General features: G+C 29.3%; 1 protein-coding gene across 1 annotated transcript in view; it reads left to right on the forward strand.

Annotated features, from left to right (window-relative positions):
* The first annotated feature begins 1,524 nt into the window (after positions 1–1,524).
* The window catches only part of LOC143200636 (phospholipid phosphatase 1), a 140,155-nt gene continuing 118,922 nt past the window's right edge, over positions 1,525–22,757 (forward strand). Inside the window, exon 1 of the mRNA XM_076411154.1 lies at positions 1,525–1,728. Within this exon, the coding sequence (XP_076267269.1) occupies positions 1,663–1,728 (66 nt within the window). The 5' untranslated portion in view covers positions 1,525–1,662. The remainder of the gene's footprint in view (positions 1,729–22,757) is intronic.

Genomic DNA, 22,757 nt, shown 5'->3' on the forward strand with positions numbered 1-22,757 from the left:
AGTTTTATTTTCAAAGGAGGACTTATTATTTAAATTTGTCCATTAAGTTGTACATAGATGAGACTTAGATATTTCAGAATGGGACCAATATACCCAATTGTCACTTTTGACAAGATAATAATAGAAATAGTGATAAGACGACAAAAATTCTTGGAATAACAATTAATTAGGTTTTATTAGGCATAACATTTATTAATAATTCATTGCAGATATATTGTTCTTCGTGCTAGAAACAGGAAACAGTTTGAACGATGCACTCAATCAGACACATTGAAGAAGAAATTGACAAATAGTGGAATTGTAAACCAATGTTAGGTAGTTTGAAAATTGACAGTTTAGTTATTCACTTGAATATAATGAATAATTGATTATGAATCAATAATTACAATTTCCAAGACTGAGTGATGAGAGTGGAATCAACTAAAGGTGAATATATAATAAATATACAATAACTGTAAGAAATATTATTATAGAGTGTGAAATTTATGTGCACAAATATGGGTGTAATTTTTCAGAATATACATGAGCATTTGATTAAAGTGTTTGAGGATAGAAAGAATACTAAGATAAGAATATTAACTGATATAGCAGATCCATTTAGGAGAATGCATTGATTAATTTTATCAAGAAGGAGGTATACAGGTAGTAACAGAACAAACTAAGGTGAAATACAGTGATATCAAAATGACTTTACAAAGAAATCTGTACCGAAGAAACAGTAACTAAGCGTCAAAGGTAAATATGCTCTCGAATGAAAGTAAAATATATTACTTATTTATACAATTGTTAATTAGGTGGATTAGGCCTACAGGGGATGCCACTACATAAAAAAGCGTGCCTAAAACTAACATATAGGTGGTATGGAAAAGAGTTCAATATAAATATATAAATACACATATATAATACACAGCCCTAATTCTACAAATTAATATAACTGTATAATTAATTGTAGTTTTTTGTCTTTTAATAATATATGCATTATATGTACTATACTGTTAAAATAAATTATATTTAATAACATTATTTTGGTTTAATTATTTTATTCAGATGATAATTTTGTTGTATGGCAAAGCTAAAATGAACTGAAACTTAAAGTTGATGCGGCAGTATTGGGACGATTTGATTTTCATCAATTCAGATGACGTAAGTTCATTGTTTTATTGAACGGAAGTTTTTTAATACCCATTTACAAACTATAATTTATATACATTAATCAAATCTCAATATTAATCAATGTACATTTAAGTCAACCAACTAAACATAAACCTTCTTAAAGAAAAAAAAAACTGTGACTTTATAAATGTTCTCGACAACGAAAAGGAGTAACAATTAAAATAACTACAAGTTTACACATAATGGTTTTAATCATCTGCGATGACAGATCGTGCTTGGGCGAACGCCTTCTTGTCTTATTTAACCCATAAAGTTAATAAGTTCAACCGAGGTCCTCTCGGAGGTAGTTTAGGCGTTCATAGAGCCATCGCCAGCCACTATCGTTAGTCTTTCAGCCGAACTGACTGGATAAACACCAGGCTCTATAGTTACGGAAAATGCGAGGCTCTTTGGATCAAAGCATCGGTTATCGCTAGCTACCGGCGTAAACAACGAATGGATTCTCTTTAGTTCGGGTGTGCTGACTGTTTCTTCTACTAATTGTTCACGATGAATAATGTGTCTTGCAACAACATCGGCAGAGGATTTTACTTGTCTGGTTGTACTAACTTCTTCGTAAGTATCTAACCTTTATTTTAACATCTTATCGTTTATTTAAGTTGATATATATTAGACGTTATGCATGTGTAAACAGTAAATTCAACAATGTTATGATACAAAACATATATGTACTATTTTGTTTGTTGCCACTAGGTTTTATAGGTTTGTCTGTAAAATTCACTTTCCTATTAAGTAGACAAAATAATAAAACTTTTAAATAAACAAAAGAAAGTTTAATTACATATTTAGCTTATATAAAAGTCACGATATTATTTAAAATACAATATTTAAAAAAACTATTAGCAAAAATAAATAATATTCAAGTTTTAAGCTATAATATTTTCCTTTTTTTGTTTTATTTTAATTGCTATACTACCCTTAATATTTTCTGTATATTTTACTATTTATATATACATATTTTTCTCTGTGAAACCGTGTGAGACATTGATGACTTCATCCACTAATACCTTTTGAACATGTATTTCCTATTGTTTATATTTTTTTATATCACATTTAATACATTTTTACAAACAAAAGTCTAATTTTAATTATTTCTTTACAGTACACAATCTATTTCTTCTTTATTGTGTTTTTCTATAAGTTTTTTTTATAAATCAATTATGAAATTAATTCATAATAAATTAACAAAAAAATAATGTTTAAGTTTCGATAATGTTTTGAACCACCAAAGTCACAATATGAATTACAATACAATATTTAAAAAAATTATTAGCCAAAATAAATAATATTCAAGTTTTAAGCTATAATATTTTCCTTTTTTTTTTGTTTTATTGTAATTGTTATACTACCCTTAATATTTTCAATGTATTTTTATATTTATATATATATATACATATTTTTTTCTCTGTGAAACCGTGTGAGACATTAATGAATTTCTCCACTAATACATTTTAAAAATGTATTTCCTCTTGTTTATAGTTTTTTGTGTCACATTCATTACATTTGTATTAAGAGAAGTCTAGTTTTAATTATTTCTTTACAGTACCCAATCCATTTCTTTTTTATTGTGATTTTCTATAAATGTTTTTATGCAATAATATAGTTCCATTGTAACATTAATTTATAATAAATTAACTAAGAAATAATGTTTCAATTTCGATATTAATAGCCAATATTTTGAACCAATCTATACTTTAATATACCTAATTTGTAAATGCTCCATAATTACCCAGAAATATTATCATAACCATTATACTTTTTTGTAAAAAAATACTATCCATATTAGAAAAGATGAGATTAACTAACAAGAATACTATTAATTAAAATGTGCAATATAAAAAATCTCATTTATAATTAGAATTTTTATAATAAGTCTGTTGCAGTTGGAACGCATTAATTTCTGATAAAAATGTGAATGTAGGTATTAAATCAACCTTTTTTTGTTAAACAAAATATTAAGTTAATACCCATAAGAAAAATACGAAAAATGCTAATAAATAAATACTAATAAAACTCCTAATAAATATATTCTTATGTAAACATGTTATGTTAAAAAATATATGCATTATTTTGTTTGTTGTCATAACAATAAATTTTTATTAACAGAAATAACTATAATTACAATTTTAAGCTCTAATATTAATTAGTTCAATTTTTTACATATATACAATAATAAATATTATAAAATTTAACACTACTCTTAATGTTTGCAAGTATTTTACTAACTATTAATAAATATTATTATTTTAACCTACTTTGTTATGTGTCTAGACTAATCTTGTAGCGCAAATTCAGATCTAGATGATTTTATGCACTAAAAGTGTTCGAGAATTACATAACACTTATGAAATAACAAAATTTTGAATTACTAAAAATCTAATTTTAACCATTTTTTACATTATACAATAGATATTTTCTTTATTGTCTTGTGTTACAAGTTTTTACAAATCATTTATAATATTAATTCGTAATATCTTATTATTTAATAAATTATAATTAATATTTTCTAATAAATTATCTTATTATACCCATAAGAATGACAAAAAATTTGATTTTGATTAGATTGCTATTTCCCTTAACTCCTAATAAATATTTAACAATTTAATTTAATGAATATTACATTTAATTGATGATAATTGTTGAACAACATGTACATTTAAATAGTATTTTTTATTTTATATTTTATAAATTTATATACTACTTTATACGTTTTTCTGTACAATTAATATTTCTTTTTACAAATCCGAACAATAAAATGTTATATAAAAAAAATTAAAATAACAGTTGAATAGATTTTTAATTTATCAGATATAGTAATTGGCTTATAAAAACAGCTAGTTAAAATAAATTAATAATATTAAATCATTTTTAACAGCATTAGAATTGGAATTATTAGAATTTTTCAAATTCATAATATACAATATCAAATTTTGTATTACTCTTAATATTTACTAACTTTTACAGTTTCTGTGTTTTTCCAATACTTATTGTGTGCCGCAAATTTATACTTTGATGGTTTTCTGCCCTAACGTAGTAACATCTAATAAAAATCCTACATAATTAATATTCTTAAACAATTACATTATACTATAGTATTATACTATAGTATTATACTATAGTATTATACTATAGTATATATATATTATATATAATGATATGTTACCCTTAATTTTTTATATTTAATACATTACAAACAACACAAATTCAATGTTTTACATTGTATTGTTGAACAGTATAGTTTTGATTATATTATACTATACGTTTTTTATCAGGTCATCAGCAAAATTAATTCGTAATAAAATAACAAAGAAAGAAGATTATAACTATTATCTAAAAAAAATTTAATACTATTGACTAAAAAATTAAATCTATACTTATTATTAAAAATGTTATAATAATTTTATTGCAGTTCGAACATTCTTATTTCTGATACTTATTTTTCCAAAAATGCTAAACACATTTTTTTACATATAGGTTAATACCCATAAGAGATTAAAAAAGCTTTTAAAATTGTTGTTTTATTTAACTAGTAATAAATATGTTACCATTTATTTTAATGGACCTTACTTTCAAGTTAATAGTTGTTAAATATTATGTATATTTGAACAGTATACATAATGACGTTATGTTACAAAATGTATACTATGTATTATTTTAGTTGTTGCAGTTATCTTTTATAGTTTTTTGTGTATAATGAATTTTTCTATTAACAAAACAGTATAATAAAATTTAAGATATTGATTTCAGACTACTTTAGAATGGTAAAACAAAAAATAACTAAAAACAATTTTTTAATGCAAGTGATAAATATGTGTCGAACTTTATACTCTTATTCTTAACTTTTGCAGTATATCTTACCCAGTTCTATTCTTTATTTGTTTATATCTACACACACCCTTTTTTCCTTGATTTTATGCCCTGATATAGTAATCTATTTACTTTCTATTTTAATATCTTAAAGTCGCCTTTTTGCAACTATGGGTTTATCTGGACTGGACCTACAATTTATCGTGGGCTCCGAACCACTGTCATCGGCATTAAACCTACCGATTGGCGGGTGACCATCATAGAAATCATCCCAGAAGACATCCGGCCTTACCCAGCCTGGTTATTGGCGTGACTGTGATCATTTTCTTTGTCGGATTTTGCACGCTTGTCTAAGCACAGTAACAAATATTAAACAATTAAAAACATCAATTTTCGACCGTGCCCCAACAGGATTCGACTTTCGCAACAGTAGATGAACCGTCCTGTCCGCAATATATTGACTTATTTAGCTATAAAAATGCTGGATTATTAATATTATTAGAGAATTGTATTATAGAATAGTGTCATATCTCCTGCCTATAAAGAGTATTGCATGTAATATATTTTCATTCAAAAAAATAACTTACCTATTATTTTATATAATAAATAATTTTTTTTTCCTTATTATACATTAATTTATTTATTAGGTCATTATCACATATTTTCATGTATTTTTTATACACAAATCATATATAATAATAATTCGCAAAAATAGAAACTAATTAATACTGCTGTATAACAACGAAATAACTAAACTATTATATACATATAGTATACAAATGTATACTATATATATATATATATATATATAGTATATATATAGTATTATATATACATATTCCTAACCATCCTACGAAATATAAATTACTAACGACATTACTAGTTTGTACGTAACTACCAATATTATACGACGATATGCATTTCAAATTAAATTGAATACAAAAGGCTCAACCGTATAGAATCTAACACCCTTCAAACGCAACAATACAATAAAAGCTACACGGTACCTTTACCTGGATATCTCACAAATCATTCTATAAATTGCAACGTCATCCCGTCAACTTTCTCGATGAAAATCGATGATGATCAGGTATGAAAGCAGTTAAAATTAGATAGTGCACGGTGTGTTGTAAATATATACCCTCATTTGTTGTGTATGTATGCTCTATCCGCATCTGCATGACATGATTTCAAAGAACCCAAAATTTTATTGTGAATATTTAAACTATACAACTTTTTTTTCTCATTATTTTTACAATCTCAAATACTAAAAACGATTGTTATTAGTTAAATGCTTATAAAATGATAAATTGCCGGTTGTCGTTCTCATTTCATGTTTTTTCCTTTAAATATTATTATATACTAGCGACCCGCCCCGGCTTCGCACGGGTGCAATGCTGATACTAAATTAAATACACTACAGAAAAAATATGAACGTTGTATATAAAAACATAGCGGCCCGCTCCGACTTTGCACGGGCATAAAATATATATGCCTATGTCACTCAATGAAAACATGATTAAAATCGATCCAGTATTTTTGGTTCATTCATTACTGCCCTTGGCCTGCACGCATTAAATTTGGAGTAAAACATTTCCTCTTCCCCTATACTTACTATGAAGATTTCCTGCTATCTTTGGAATATCTAAATTCATACAATTTTTATTACATTACACATTTTTAAACGCAAATTTTAAATTTGTAATATCTCCGAAAATATTTGTTTAATTTACATGCTGTAAGGAACCATATTGATCTATATTAATTGCACACTGTATTTAAGGTACTTAATTCGATAAGGATTAATGCCGTATTGCTTAAAATAGCTTTGTAAATAAGCCATTTTCTCACGTAAAAAGTAAACAATAAAAATGGTTAATGTGGGTTATCCCTAAAAGATAAACATATACCATCGCAGACTTTTTTGTAGACCTTTTTAAGGTGTACAATACTGTAGTACATTAATTTGATCTAACTCGTAGGGTTAGGCAGCGTTTTTGCTAATTGCTAAATAAGCCTAAAAAAATAGGTTAATTTACAACATCACGTTAGAAACCTCTAAAATTAGCAATGTTGCCTTAGTATATTATGCATGTATTATACATATAAACCTTCCTCTTGAATCACTCTATCCATTGAAAAAAACGGCATCAAAATCCGTTGCGTAGTTTTAAAGATTTAAGCGCACATAGGGATATAGGGACAGAAAAGGCGACTTTGTTTTATACTATGTAGTGATAATATTATTATATAAATATTATTACTATTATAGGAATATTGGAACTGCGAGTGAACCAGGGGAATGGTTTTATCAGAATGTAAAGAAAGATTTAAAGATCTAGGGATGTAGTGGTGTTTGCAAGTTACTGCTGGTTTTTTAAACAGTTTACCATACAAGATACTTCTCCATATATTTTTTTCCTTTGTGACACGAATGTAATTTTTACTCCATATTTTATATTTTAAAACGTGCAAATATACTAATAATAGGATTTGTCATACGTTTTACTGGAAATTTATTGCAATATTAATAGTCACTAGCGATGCTGAAAAAATATCGATATAGCGTTAATTATATACAGCAGTACATAAATATTATTACACTAGAGACTCCGATAGGGACGATGGATCCTTCTAGATACATACTTATCGATATCTAATGTATACGTATATATATATATACATTAGATTAATATTTCACTATTTTTATTTTTTCTTATAAATGTCGATATTTTTTCTTCCGATATATCAATAATTTTTACAATATCGATATAACGAAATATCCACTACACTACCCAATATCACATGGTTTTAATATTTTGAGTCTGTGTCCTTTTCTGGTGTTACCCAAGACTTTATTAAGACGTTATCCAAGTATTAATTGGACATTGACATGAGAATGGAGTCTGTTCTCATGTTTCATTGCAATTATCTTGGTTTCCTGAATGATCGGTATCTGAAGGTCTTGGTAATGTCCCGTAGTATCTGGGTGCACCTAGAATACTTCTCAGGAATTTGTTCTAAAAAACTTGTAGTATATTTTTATTCTCTTTCGCGGAACTTCCTCATAATTGAATCGAATTTCGTATAAGTTTTAAATAGTGCTGAGAACTATCGACTGAAAACAATTGAAACAGTCGATATTCAAAAAACTAGAGACTGAAAATAGTAATTACTATTTTCAGTCAAATGCACGGTTTGACTTTTTTTCAATTCGTGATATCAAACGAAGGTGTACGAATCCTTTCCTGTATAAATTGTGAGGGAGGAAAGGATGGAGATAATTGCTTGGGGCAGTTACATTTATATGTGCATCTATTTTCCAACGGAAGTGTAAGCGAGACGGAGATGTATATTTTCCCGTACGTACGTACTGACTTTAAAACAGAAAATTTCATCAATAATTTTAATCCCAAAGTTAATGGTTGATTTTTACCTGATACCTCGTTTTCTATCTTGGTGAATCATATATTAAGTAGCCGCATGTATTTTAATCAACGATATGATTACCACTTGTTCAGATCGGTGCAGCATGGCTCGGCTAGCACACGGTTTTAAAATGCGAAAATTTGATGATCAATTCATCTCACATGATTTTCTGAATTCGCTGCTTCGGATGGAATCGATAATTGAGCCGCAGCCAAATCGGCATCGTTCTTTCTACGCACTGTTGCCATGTTGTTAAAAAAACAAACAAAGCGAAACAAGAATTGATTTCATTAATATATGGTACTAATTTTTCAATAAATTTATGTGATAAATTATGATAATATATGCAATCATCCAACAGATAGAGAAAATAATGCAGAAAATAATATTTAATGGTGAACAATATTTCCAATATATATTTTCTGAACTTCTTTTAAATAAACCACTCAGTTCTTAATAGTTTATGGATATAATTTAGTAAATTTTTAAAATTATTTTAATTACATTAAACAATGTACAGTCATTCCAAAAGTAAATTAATTCACTTAACGTTTTCAAGCTTGTATTCCTTTAATTAAACATAGTTTACCAGTGGATAATAAATACCAAATCTCTACCCTATATTAAATACTTATTAATGGGACTTTATAATTGGTGTAAGTGTTTTACGAGGGGAACCAGCTATATATGAGTTTATGAGCTGTCAAGTCATTGATAAAATATCTGTTTTTAATTTTTTCTCACCATATTGTTGATTATTTATTAACTTACTACTTAGTGTTAGCATAATATTTAGTAAACATTTAGATAACACTAATTTTCATCATATTTTTATTTTATTGTAGTTTATACAAATCCATGTTAATATAGTTTTAGAGTAAATTAATAAACAAAAAGGATCCGTGTTTAAAAACTTATATATTTTGAAAACACAATAAATACTATTGCATGAGAGTAAGTGGAAATAGCTGTAGTATATAAACACAACATGTCTAAAATGAAATTTGAATTACAAGATTATATAAATTACCCTCACCCTCCAAATTTTTGTTCAATTATTACCTGTTCAAATATTATTATATTATTATTTTCCTTTTCAATTGAACATTAAACTCAGTTCCCTTGAACTCTGACTTTTTTTGGTTTATTTGCAATTCACTATCTGCAGATTTGATAATTTTTATAATCTACTAATTAAAAATAAGATTTTTGCTAAATATTATGTTCTTTAATCTAAGCTGCTTATAAAAAACTTATTTTTTCGGTGTAAATGCGTGGTATAACTTTTACCAAGTTAGTACCATTTCTTCTTCATAATTATAAAGTAATAGTGACCTAGGAATATCTGAATCCCAAATATTTACGTAGAAAACTATGTGGATCTTGTAATAGGAAACTAATTTTTTTCGTTGTTCTAGTAATGACATTTTTATCGAATTTTCAAAAAGTGTAGAGTAGAGTAGTAACCTAATATTTACTTATCTATATATTAATCGGTTTAGCATCTTCTTAATGAACCCCAGAGCACTGGATTGCGTAAAATTTTACACGGAGAAAGATACGGAAGAATTGAATAAATAAATTGAAAAGTCCCCGGCCTGATACATAAATGGCGCTACTAGAATTAAATCTATATGTTAGCGCTAACCCTCAAAAGATGAGTGTATAAATTTGACAGCTGTTGGATCATTAGTTTGTGAATTATAGCATTTTGAGTGAAGCAGCTTTTGTAATTGTGAAGAAAATGGATAAAAAGGAATTTCGGGTATTGATAAAATATTACTTTTTTTAAGGGAAAATAAAATATACAGTTGAAGAAAAAACTTGGCTGAATGCCGAGTTTCCGGACACTGCCCCAGGATAATCAACCATCAAGGATTGGTATGCTAAGTTTACACGTGGTAAAATGAGCACTGAAGACGGTGAACGCAATGGACGCCTAAAAGAGGTTACTACCGATAAAAACATTAAAAAAATTAAAAAAATCCGCAAAATTATTTTAAATTACCGTAAATTGAAACTGAATGAAATAGCAGACACTCTAAAGATATCAACTGAACATGTACATCATATCATTCACGAATATTAGGGTACGAGAAAGCTCTATGCAAAGTGGATGCCGCGCGAACTCACTTTTGACCAAAAGCAATGACGAGTTGATGATTCATGTTTGAACATGATCAAGCGTAATAAACCCGAGTTTTTGTGTCGATATGTGACAATGGATTAAATATGCTTCACTAAAACAATGCATCGTGTCAAGAATTCATGAATTGGGCTTCAAACTGTTTCCTCATCCACCGTATTATCCAGATCTCGCCCTCAGCGAAAATTTCCTGTTCTCAAATCTCAAAAAATGCTTGCTGGGAAGAAATTTTCGTCGAATGAATAGGTGATCGACGAAACTGTGGCCTATTTTGAAGCAAAGGACAAATCGTACTACAAAAATGGTATCGAAAAGTCGAAGGGTCGCTATAATCAGTGTGTCACCCTTGAAGGGAATTATGTTGAATGAAATAAACTAGTTTTACCAAAAAAATTGTTTTACTATGGTAGGCCGGGGTCTTTTCAATTGGCTTGTTATAGGCCTAAATTATTTGTGTAGTCTTCTACTAATAAGTAAACTCCAATAAAATCAAGCAATTAGGACTAGAGGTCAGATCGGTGATACAAATATATAAATAAATATTTTAGAACAGCTCAGCTGAAACTGTTATACGAATGGTTATTCTCCATTATTCTTGTGCAATGTTTCTGTGTAAAACTAATAGTGCTATGCCGCAAAATTCCATCAAAACAATTTTAAATCGAAAAAAAAATTCTTACGTTTTGTATCTAAAATACTTTTAAAGGATTAATTTGCGCATCAACGTTGAAACGAATATTGTAAAGAGTATTAACAAATTCAAAATAGCTTCATAGAATTCTAATTCCTAATTCGTTGGCGAATTGTTTGCAAGCGGAATACAAAGTAGAAAGCAGTAGATTAAAGAAAGCCATAAAAGGAAAATTAAAATTAAGTTAGTAGCAAGAGGCATATTCCAAAATATTACATAAAATTTTAATTGGAAGAAAATATTATAAAATATCTATTTTAAAATTCGAAGACTGAAACAAAGAACATTGGAACTTTAGTTTAGAATTTAGAAGGAAATTATTTTTTCATTAGATATTTTTGATAACATCTTTATTAGATACGCCATACGATATTCGTATGGTTTGGGTCGCTTCGCTTCAATCTCCTGACATCCTGCGCGCTATCCAGCAGTTGTATTGCTTCCACGTTAGTATGATTTAATAATCTTCTTTCGTGTTTCAAGGCGAAATCTTGGATAACTTTGCAAATCCATTTGATTTCCAAGTCACCGTGCAGTTCTTCGTTGGTCACATAACGATAAGCATTATTAATCAATCGAATAACCTACTTTTGACAGCGTTGGATGACTAGTTAATTTGAATTCTTGGTGCAACCCCATATTTGCACCCCAAAGATCTAAATTGGCCTTATGATGTCTTATAAATCGACCTCTTTGACTTTAGATCAAGTTCGTCGAGTATCTTTATTTCGAGTTTTTATTATTTCGCCGCAATGAAAAATTAACGTGGCCAGATTTGGAGCTGTAAGTTGAATTTTCCCATCTTTCGTCCATTTGTAGAATTTGTTGCCACTTATACTTTTTCTACTGCCCTGGGCAGTTTCTGGTACTGCTGGTACATTTATAGTTTTTCAGTTTATGTTTTAGATGAGACATATGGATTAAAAGATAAAAAATATGATTAAATTAATGAAGTAATGAGAATGTACAGAAAAAAAATTAAATTAACAAAATAGAGGAGAATTATTCACAGTAAGTTGATAAATGTTTTAAAACGTTGATACATTTAAAGGTTTCATGAACATTTTATTAATTATTTTAATTATTTACTTTATTGCTTTAAACTAAGAGAATTTAATAGTTCATTTCATTGAAAAATATTAGTGCTCATTGTTGTTCTAATCTACATACTAAAGTCAAAGAATCATTTCAAAATTATTTTATTCATTTATTTCCTAAGAATAATTATATATACCTATATATGATGTTTGGTGACTCACACAATTTTAGTAAATATACTGATTCTATTTTATGTTAATAGACCATTTATAATTCCCCTACAACTTTATAAGCTGTGACAAAGTGTCTGTTTTTCGTTATTATAATATTTAAAAATATACTCTAATATACTCTTTAATTAATATTATATGTCAAATAAATTTTAAAAGTTTTATCAAGTACATTATTGCGATATTATATGGTAATCTTATATTATGTTTTGTTATTAAAGTAAATTAGTTTTTAATGTGATCTTTACTGTGATATTAACTCCAATATAAAATACTGGAAAGTTGATGGTTTTATGTCTGATTAAAACAAAATCAATTTTTTAAGTTTCAAAAACTGTAATAAACTAATTATGCGAATTAACATCTATAAAGAATAAACAATTTTGATTAATTTCCTTTAATTTATAAATTATATATATTTTTTTAAATAATATTTTCCTAAAATAAATTGTAATATTTTATAATATAAAATAACAGAATGGTAATGGGTGCATTAGAATATATTAATATGCATCATGTTGATATGAAAACTAACCCAGTACAGTTTTAGCACATTTATATTTTCGGTCCCTTTTTCCCAGGAATGCTGAAACACTTGTATTGGGCGGGCCAGATGTAGCTTTTTTTGCTCATTCCTCTTTTACCTATTACAATTTGTAATCGATACAAAACACATGTTATTATTAGTATATGTGAAGAGTGTTTAACAGTTTTATTTCTACTTGTCATTGAAGAAGATAAATGAAAATAAAATTTCATCAAGATAAATAATACATGTACAATTCAATTCAAAATATATCTTATTTGATAAATATATATACTATAATATTAAGTAATATTTATTCATTTTCTCTTTACATTTTACTAGTTTATCACGCGTCCCTCATAACAGAGTAAAGGTAATAATTTAAAAATGATATTTTAAGAAAACTTATTTCCTCAAAATGTTCAATATAGGATGGAAAATATAGTTCATAAATAATATTAAATGAAATAACAAAAGTATGCATATCAAAACATATTAAAATATATATATGAAGAACTAACACCTACCAACTTTTTAAAAAGCATTGAAATCTAATTTCCGTTATGTTTTATTAACCAACAATTTATTGATAAGTTTAAATGATTACACCACTAAACATTATAAAAATGACCATAAGTAAGATTGTTTTCAGAACTGTAACAACCCCAAAGCATCAAATCAAAGCGTAAGTATATCTAATACCTCTTTACTTTTATGTTATAAAAATAAATATGGAATAATAAATGAACTTATTAGCGTAGTAGTTTGTACATCAAAACAAATAATATATGAATTAAACAATTTTGAAATTGATATTGACAAATTGACAACAATTACGAGCAAAATTGGTAATTTATTTTTAGTAATTTAGAAATGTATACTAAAGGGATGTATTTCATAACCTTTATATTAACTAGTGATTTTAAAAAACTTCTATAAAATAAATAATCAAAATATTAATATATTAGCGTTAGGAACTATCGACTGAAAACAGTCGAATCTGTCGATAGTCAAAAAATAGCCCCCTGAAAATAGTAATTATTATTTTCAGTCAAATGCACAGTTCCACTGTTTTAATCAATTCGTGATGTCAGATGAAGATGTACGAACTCTTTCCTGTATATATTGTGGAATTAATTTTATATTAAAATTATAAAACTTAAAAAAAAAAAGAAAACAAATACTGAATACTATTAATATGCAATGAATAATTTCATTTTGAACGAAGTAGAATTACTTTTATATTTGAGTGTTCTGTGGATCTGCAAAATGGAATGGAATTTTTCTATGGAATGGAATAATACCTAACAATACTTTATCGTATAATATGCTAATTACTATTTTCAAATAATATACTATAATAAATATGGACAATACAATAGAACTTTAAAAAAACCTAAAATCTAAAGATATATAATAACCATAAATACTAAATAAAAACTAAATATACCTAATCATAAAAAAACTAATTCATGACATAATTAAATTGATACCACAATAACTACTATAGCTTTTTTAATTATTGATTGAAAATGTTTTTTAACAAAAATCGAGAGAGTAATCGAAATATTACCTATTAGTGCCATAAAAAGAGTCAAAAGTATTTTACAATTTATCATTCGCAATTTTAATCTTTTTACTCTATTACATTAACTGTCTTCCTAAATATGTCTAAGAAATATCGTTCCAAAATGCTGCTATATTAATATACGATATAGTGTTATTTACAAGCAAACTACCAAAAAATCATGATAAAACTATATATATTACATATAAATCTATGTAAGCATAAATTGGTTGGACGACAGTGCCAGAACGTTAAAAATCAGTCGAATAAAACTAGTAGAACCAAAAATAGTAACTAAAAGTACACGACAGAATCAGTCGATAATAAATAGTAATAAAATCAGTCGGACCGAAAATAGCGATTGAAAACAGTCGACTGAAACAGTCACTGATAAAAAGAAGTAAACACTCGAACCAAAAATAGCGAATGAAACAGTCGATAGTAAAAAGTAGTCGATTACTAAACAGTCGATAGTCTATTTCAGTCGATTGTTCCCAACACTGCAATATATCAATATAATTAACTGATACAAAGTTCAAACAATATAATATCATATAATCACATATCTTATTATATTAATGCTTAAACCCCTTAATATTTAAAAATGATGTTTACATATTTACGATTAATAATTCACAATTTCTTCTATTTTTTGTATATGTTGCACCTATGCAAATAATGTAAGTGATTCTATTTTAACTGCCGCATCGTTCTTTGATTATTTATTCCACTTTTCAATCTCACCTTTGCAGATTGCTCATTTTTAATTTGCTTTCTACGGCTTTCTGTTTTGTCTTATGTCCCACGTAGGAACTAACAAGTCACCAACTAATTTAAAATTAGTCGAATTTATTAATAGTATACTAAAAGTCCTTAGCAAGAACAATTTGTCTTTTCTGTTATCTGTTCACCAGACATCATACTAAATCAAAAGCTGATTTTGAAACTCTAAATATCTTGTAAATAAGGAGGATAGACTAGACTGTTCTTGTTATTCTTGTTAGTCTATTTTCGAATGAAATTTTCACATATGCCGGTTTCACAGCTGTGTATATCTTCCGATAAAGCAAACACATTCAATCAATACAAGTATTTTTACGTGATCATACTGTTCTTAATCGATTTTATCTAAACTTGCCATAACTCTTTAATAATTGCAACAATACGGGAATAATCGAAAGTAATACAAAATTTTAAATAACAATGCTTAAAATTAAATCAATTCGTCTAATAACGCTTTAACACACTCGTTTTCTGTTTTAATATCGTTACAAATGTAATATTTAGGTATTTGCCAACAGAAACAATAGAAATAATGAATAATCTACCGTATAAAAGTTGGAGATTGCAGGGCATCGGTCGCATCCTAAAATATTTTTTTATATATTTTATGTCACAGATCTGACGGTTATTCCTGGTTGTTTGATTAGTGTTTTTATATACAATTGGTGAAAGTTCGTGTATGTTTGTTCTGTCACATTGACAATTGCGCCAGCCAAGCCGACTGGCATCAAGTAGTTTTAATCCCACACTGGGTTATGTAAATATTTACGAAAATATAATTCGGTAAATCCTAATCATGATATATTTATTTGTGTATTGATAAACTTACTTAAAGTTCAATATTAAAATACTGAGAAATATTTGGCCTGTGAACAAGTACATGTGTGAGATAAATTTATTGGCAATAAAATTTATTTTGACTCTGTGCTGATATATAAGTTTTAAATTAGCATTTTAATTAATTTCGAAAAATTACTCCACAACATTTTCAAGTATTTACCGGAAATAAATGTTATTTCTCCAAAAAAAAAAAAAGGTATTGACAACATTGATGATGAAAATATCGGTAAACATTCCAAAATTTCAATTACAACACGAAATCGAGTAGATAGCTTAAAATCATGTTCGGAGGATAATTGGACATTTTCATAGTACCCATATTCTTGATGATCGTGTCATCATTGGGTACTCTTTAGAAATGTAATAGTCAATTTCGTATTATTAATTAACAGTATTTTATGCTTTATTTCCTAGTATTGACCCATGCTTCATTGTTAGTGTATGTGAACTACCCCTTCCTATTTTCAGTGTAATAAGTTTTCATTATTCTTTTTACAAGAAAAAAATTACTATAATTTTTCGACTTCTAGCTATCGATGGGAGTTTTTGAGGAAAAAGAAAATAACAACTGATAGTCTGAAACACCTATAATAATTCTCAAATATATGGAATATGACACTATGAAATGATGGAATGCTAATAAATAAACACATAAAATACTTCACAAGACTTCAAAAAAATAAATAAGGAACCCATTAAAATGCAAAATAAATCAAATTTATATATTTAACTCAAACAAAAAAAAAACGTTTTAATATAAAATATATACATAATAATCGTTATAATAACTTAATAAAAATAAACGAAAACCTTTTTTAATCTATCTACTACACCTCTTTTATATTCTACTATATACATACACTTTAGCTTAATACCTAGCTAAAACTATTCATATATATTTTGAATTTTTCAGATATTTAACCACTAGCGAATTTTATAGGTTCTTTCGATTGTATGTTCGGATGTATCAGACAACATTGTGTTTCTTTTTAACCAGAATAAAATGAGAAGGAAAATAGTGTCTGATATTAAAGCAAATTTACTAACTGCAATAGGCAATAAATTATACATATCGATGACGTGATTTCACTGCTATTTTGGATATACTATATGTATTTACGCATAATAAGTGTTCCGCCAGCAAAAGTTTCAAGGACTTTCTCTTCTATTATTTGGATATGAGCTGCTATCCTGTGGAACACCAGCCGAAATACGTTAAGAATGCCTCTTTATGTACCACTCAAGAATGTATTTCGAAAGGATGTGAACCTGGTAATTCACAATAGTTCCACATTAATAATTTACTCATTTTGTAATTTAGTTCCGGTGATATGCCTGTGAGATGTCCAGCATTGTTGCAGGACAGTATTTCTTTCCTTCAAATGTGTTTTCAATTACCACCTTTACTCTATGCACTTGGACGATTACGAAGGTCACTATTTATATTTCGGAAATTGGCAACACTGTTGTCATGTGAGTCAATCTGACGGTTCCATAGTAAAATTTGACATCTTGACGATACACGTACATCGAACATTTTATCGAACGAACGCTATTTGTTTATTTTATACTTAGTTAAAGTTTCGTCTCGGCAAAAAATGGAACTGAATCATGAACACTTTCGTGCGATGATTTTTTACGATTTTCGACGTGGATTATCACAACAAGAGTGCATCAATCAACTTAATTTCACTTTTGGCAATGAAGCTCCATCAAAACCACCGTGTATCGCTGGTTTAGGGAATTCTATCGTGGTCGTAGTTCGCTGTCCGACGAGTTTTGTGAAGGTCGTCCAAAATCGGCTGTTATGCCAGAAAAGATCGATGCTGTGTGCAAAATGATTAAGCAAGATCGTCACGTGACCTATCGTGAGATTGAGGCATTCTTAAGCATTAATTCCACCAGCATATATGTGATTTTACATGAGCACTTAGCTGTGCGAGTCATGTTCGGGTTGGATCACACACAATTTGAGAATCGCTCAAAAAAAGGCTCGTGTCGATTGGTGCAAAGAAATGCGTAAGAAATTCAATCGCGGTGCTTCGAAAGACGTTTATAAAATCGTGACAGGTGACGAATTATGGATATATTGAGTATGAACCCGAAAGTAAGCAGCATTCGACTGTATGGGTGTTCCAAGATGAACCAAATCCAACAAAAGTTGTTCGCGCACGAAGCACTTAAAGAAAATGGTGACTTGTTTCTTCGGGAAAACTGGTCATATTGCAACAGTGAATCTAGAGGATCGTAGAATAGTAAATTCTGATTAGTACACAACTATTGGTTTGCCAGAAGTCTTCGGTAAAATAAGTAAAACAAACAAGAGACGCCGGATTGTTCTTCGTCATGACAATGCGAGCTTTCACACATCAGCTCAAACAAGAGACTATTTGAGCACTCGAAACATCGAATTGATGGGTCATCCGCCGTACAGCCCTGATTTGGTACCCAATGACTTCTTTTTGTTCCCAGCCGAGAAGAATAAACTCCGTGGTCAACGATTTTCGCCGCTCGAAGAAGCTATTGAAGGGTTCAAAAATCATGTTTTGAAGATACCTCATTCGGAATGGAATAAATACTTTGAAAATTGGTTTAAGCATATGCAAAAGAGTATGAATCATCGTGGCGAGTACTTTGAAAACAATAAAAATATATTCGCAGCTTAACTATTTGTTTTTTTTCCTATTCCTGATATAAATAGTAACCCTCGTATTAAGTCAACCCACAGAAAGCCCAGGCCATCTTCTTCCAAAAGAAATTAAAACTAAAATTGAGAACGCCGAAATCTCACGGTCAGAAGAAACCACCTATCTCGGTCTTGTCTTCGATCGCAAGTTTAGATGGAACTCCCAGATTCAAAGATCCCTCCAGAAAGGTCAAGGTATTGTCAAATATGCTGTCCCCGCTCATCAACCGAGCCAGCAGGCTTCCACCCTCAATAAAATCTCTCCTGTACAAGATGCTGGGTGATCAGTCGTTCTATACGGCTCCAGCGTCTATTTCAAAAAAGTCTGACCTATCCAGGTGGAACATCTTCAAGTTTTTCAGAACAAAATTCTCAGGAGAATAATCAATGCCCCCTGGTTCGCCAGAAATAATCAAGTTCATAGAGAAACGTCCCTCAAATTCATGATTTTATATCGGAGCTCTAGTCGAGATATTTCTCTACTCTCGTCTCTCGGACAATAGATGTATTACCAAACTGGCCGATATTTTAGGCCAACAACTCATTCAGCTCTTCGTAGCCTATTCTATCACAGCCGACACTACCCCGTCGTGCTCTAACTCCAAATTGTCTCGACCTTCTCCAGCGACGACGTCATGTCCTAGCCTGGCCCTTGTGCCTCTTAGCGGTATTACCGGTTACGGGCACCTTCCTTACTAAGTTAGAACTATCAGTTAGGATCATAGGATCATTAGATAGGGTGGGGTTTAGTGGGTAGCCCAGAGGCAGTCTCCATATAAACAGTCCAACTCTTTTATTCCTGCGGGTCTCCTCGACCAGGTATCCATACAAGATTATTATTAAGTGGCTATTTCGAAATCTATACTGGATATCTAGTATTTTCAAAGTTATATAAGACGTTTCAATAGTAGTTTCTTAAATAATTTTAATTTCGCCACTCGAAACGAAATATCTGGAATTAAAAAAACATATTTGAAACAAAAAATCACATCGAACGACAAAAATATTAGAAAACCTGCAATACAATCGCTTATTAACAGTTTTTAAAAATTATTATTATTTTCCTAGAAAGCTGTGAGAGAAAAAACAAAAATATATTTACACCACCTGATGAAATTAACCAAAACATAATGGATTTTGACAGAAGACAATTAACAGCACTATCTACACGTGAATATTATCTATACGTTAACCTACTCTAATAAATAGGTTAAAATAAAGAAACATTTATCAATTGTACGACGATAGAAACGACATGAATGCATTACACAAGTGGATCAGTTTGTACTGTTGTGTATATATTGAACGCTAATTAACCCAGATATGCAGGAACTTAATTGAATTAAATGCTATTTAAATTTTTAATGTAAAATTGCTCTTCGGCCCGCATGAAGGGTTACCCGAAAATTAATCAATTAATATAACGTGATTGTATATTTTGTTGTTGATAAAACATATTCTGACATAAAGAGGATGGAATGACATACCGGTTTTTGTAACAGATGCCGCTAAGTTTAAGTAGGCAATGTTATGATTTGACATGTCATTTTATTCTACTGATATCAAGCTTCGAAGCTATACAGGTTATATTTTGAGGAATTAACAACATCATAGATTTATATCTTTTTGAAAATATCAAGTTTCCTGCCTGAAAATCAAAAGAAAAAAGCCGCTGAATATCATCAGAAAATTACAATGAGCACGCTCAAACCTTAAAAACATATAAGGTGTGATTTCGTAAATTCAAAAGTGATGATTTCGATGTCCAAAACAAGGAACATTTGGGTAGACCAAAAAAGTTGCGAAAGTGCGAAACTGCAAGAGTTATTAAATGAAAGCCCAATCCATACTTACACACAATAGGAAAAAGCGCTAAGTGTTGCCCAAAAAACGATTAACGATCGATTACCAGCCATGAGCAAAATCTAATAGATCTAATATCTCTAAGATCTAATAGTAGGAAAACGGAAAATCGAAAAATCGTCTGTGAAATACTGATTCAAAGGTATGATCGGAAGTCATTTCTATATTGAATACTATTTTGATAACCCTATGCTCAAAAAACCATGGTTTTGGCCAATCGACTCCAAGGTCAAATCGTTTTGGTCGCAAAACCCTATGTTTGTTGGGACTAAAGTGGCGTGATGTATTATGAACTGTTGAAACAATTCATGGTGATCGCAATTGACAACAAATGTTCAATTTTAACCATGCATTGATCGAAAAAAGTCCAGAATGGGACCGAAAACACGGTAAAGTGATTTTACAGCATGATAACGCGCCGTCCCATAAAGCCAAACCAATCAAGAAATTGATGAAAGCCCTTCAATGGGAGATTTTATCACACCTACCGTACTCTTCAGGCCTTCCCCTGTCCGACTATTAACTTTTCGCATCTACGGGACACGCCATTGCAGAGCAGCATTTCTCCAATTTCAAAGAAGTTAGAAAGTGGTTCGATGAATGGTTTTACTCAAAGGATATTAATTTTTGTTTTTGGGATGGATGATGGATATTCCTTGAAAGATAGGCAGAATTAAATGATAAATACTTTGAATAAATAAAGTTTTCCGTTTCTTAAAAATTTACTTTTTCCGAGTTAACCGGCAATAACTTTTCGGTAGACCTTGTATTTGCGGGAAAATATTTTGGAATTTGTATTTCCAATAAAGCAAGGCATGTATTTTGCAAACCTCTGACTGTATCATATACGTTAGTTTACCTGTAATCTCATAATATGAACTACCGTAAATAAAAAACTTCTGAACTCTGAGTCAGTATACAAATGTACTAACTTAATAGCAAAAATATATTCAACAGTGTTTTTCAAATAAACTATTTCCACTGCTTATTTTAAACAGTTTTCACGATATGACTATGATTTCCTTTTATTAGTTATTTTAAATATATTTAATAACGCTATGGGCAGATCAGCCGTATACAGGAGATACAGTACTGGACCCAGTACACTACCTTGCGGAACTCCTGAATATATGGGATTTAATTCGGTATGTTCATCGCCTTGATTTGACTGATAGTCCGGATGAGGGAGAAGTTTCTTTAGTTTAACCTGCCAGCCCGTATGCCATACTTTGTCAAAAGCCTGAGATATGCCCAGAAAAGCAGCCGAACAATATCTTTTGGCATTTAGGTCAGCGTTTATTTTGTTTACAAGTCTATGCACTAGTTCTATAGTACTATGCTTATTGCGAAAGCCAAACTGATGTTCTGGAATATTTTTTCTTTTTTCTATCATATAGTTTGGCTTTTTTGTGTATAATTTCTCGAAAACTTTCGAGATTATCGGTAATAAACTTATAGGTCGGTAGGAGGTCACATCTTCTGGTATTTTTCCTGGTTTAAGAATCACCCCATCTTCTTAAATTTTTGTAAAAAATCATTCATTAAAAACTCGATATTTTCTGTTTTAAGATTGCCTAAAATCCCATGAATGTCTTACGTGAGTACGTGAGTTCTTGACAGATTACCAACCGCTAACACTTTCGCGGTAACATTTTCATCGAATTAATTTTTTCTATATGTTTTCTTATTTGTGAGCCAGTAGAAATGATTTCTTTTAATTGGGCATTACTTAATTTAGAGAAAACAGTTTTCAAATACAAAAATCCTTTACCAATTTATCCATAGCCTCAGCCATAGCCACAAACAAACTCAGTTCGTTTTTGCCAATCTTTAACTTCATGGTGGTTTTTAGTATCTCTGCTGCCCACAAACAGAAAAAACAACAATATTTCGTAAAACCTCCATGTAGTCCGAGCGAGATAGCAACAACATTTAAACCAACACAAACTTCTCAGTTGCATTCCTTGTATTTCATTAA

The sequence above is a fragment of the Rhynchophorus ferrugineus genome, unplaced genomic scaffold (genome assembly GCF_030347505.1).
Source record: "Rhynchophorus ferrugineus isolate W39M unplaced genomic scaffold, kcgeb_rfMv2 rfM8, whole genome shotgun sequence".
Lineage (NCBI taxonomy): Eukaryota > Metazoa > Arthropoda > Insecta > Coleoptera > Curculionidae > Rhynchophorus > Rhynchophorus ferrugineus.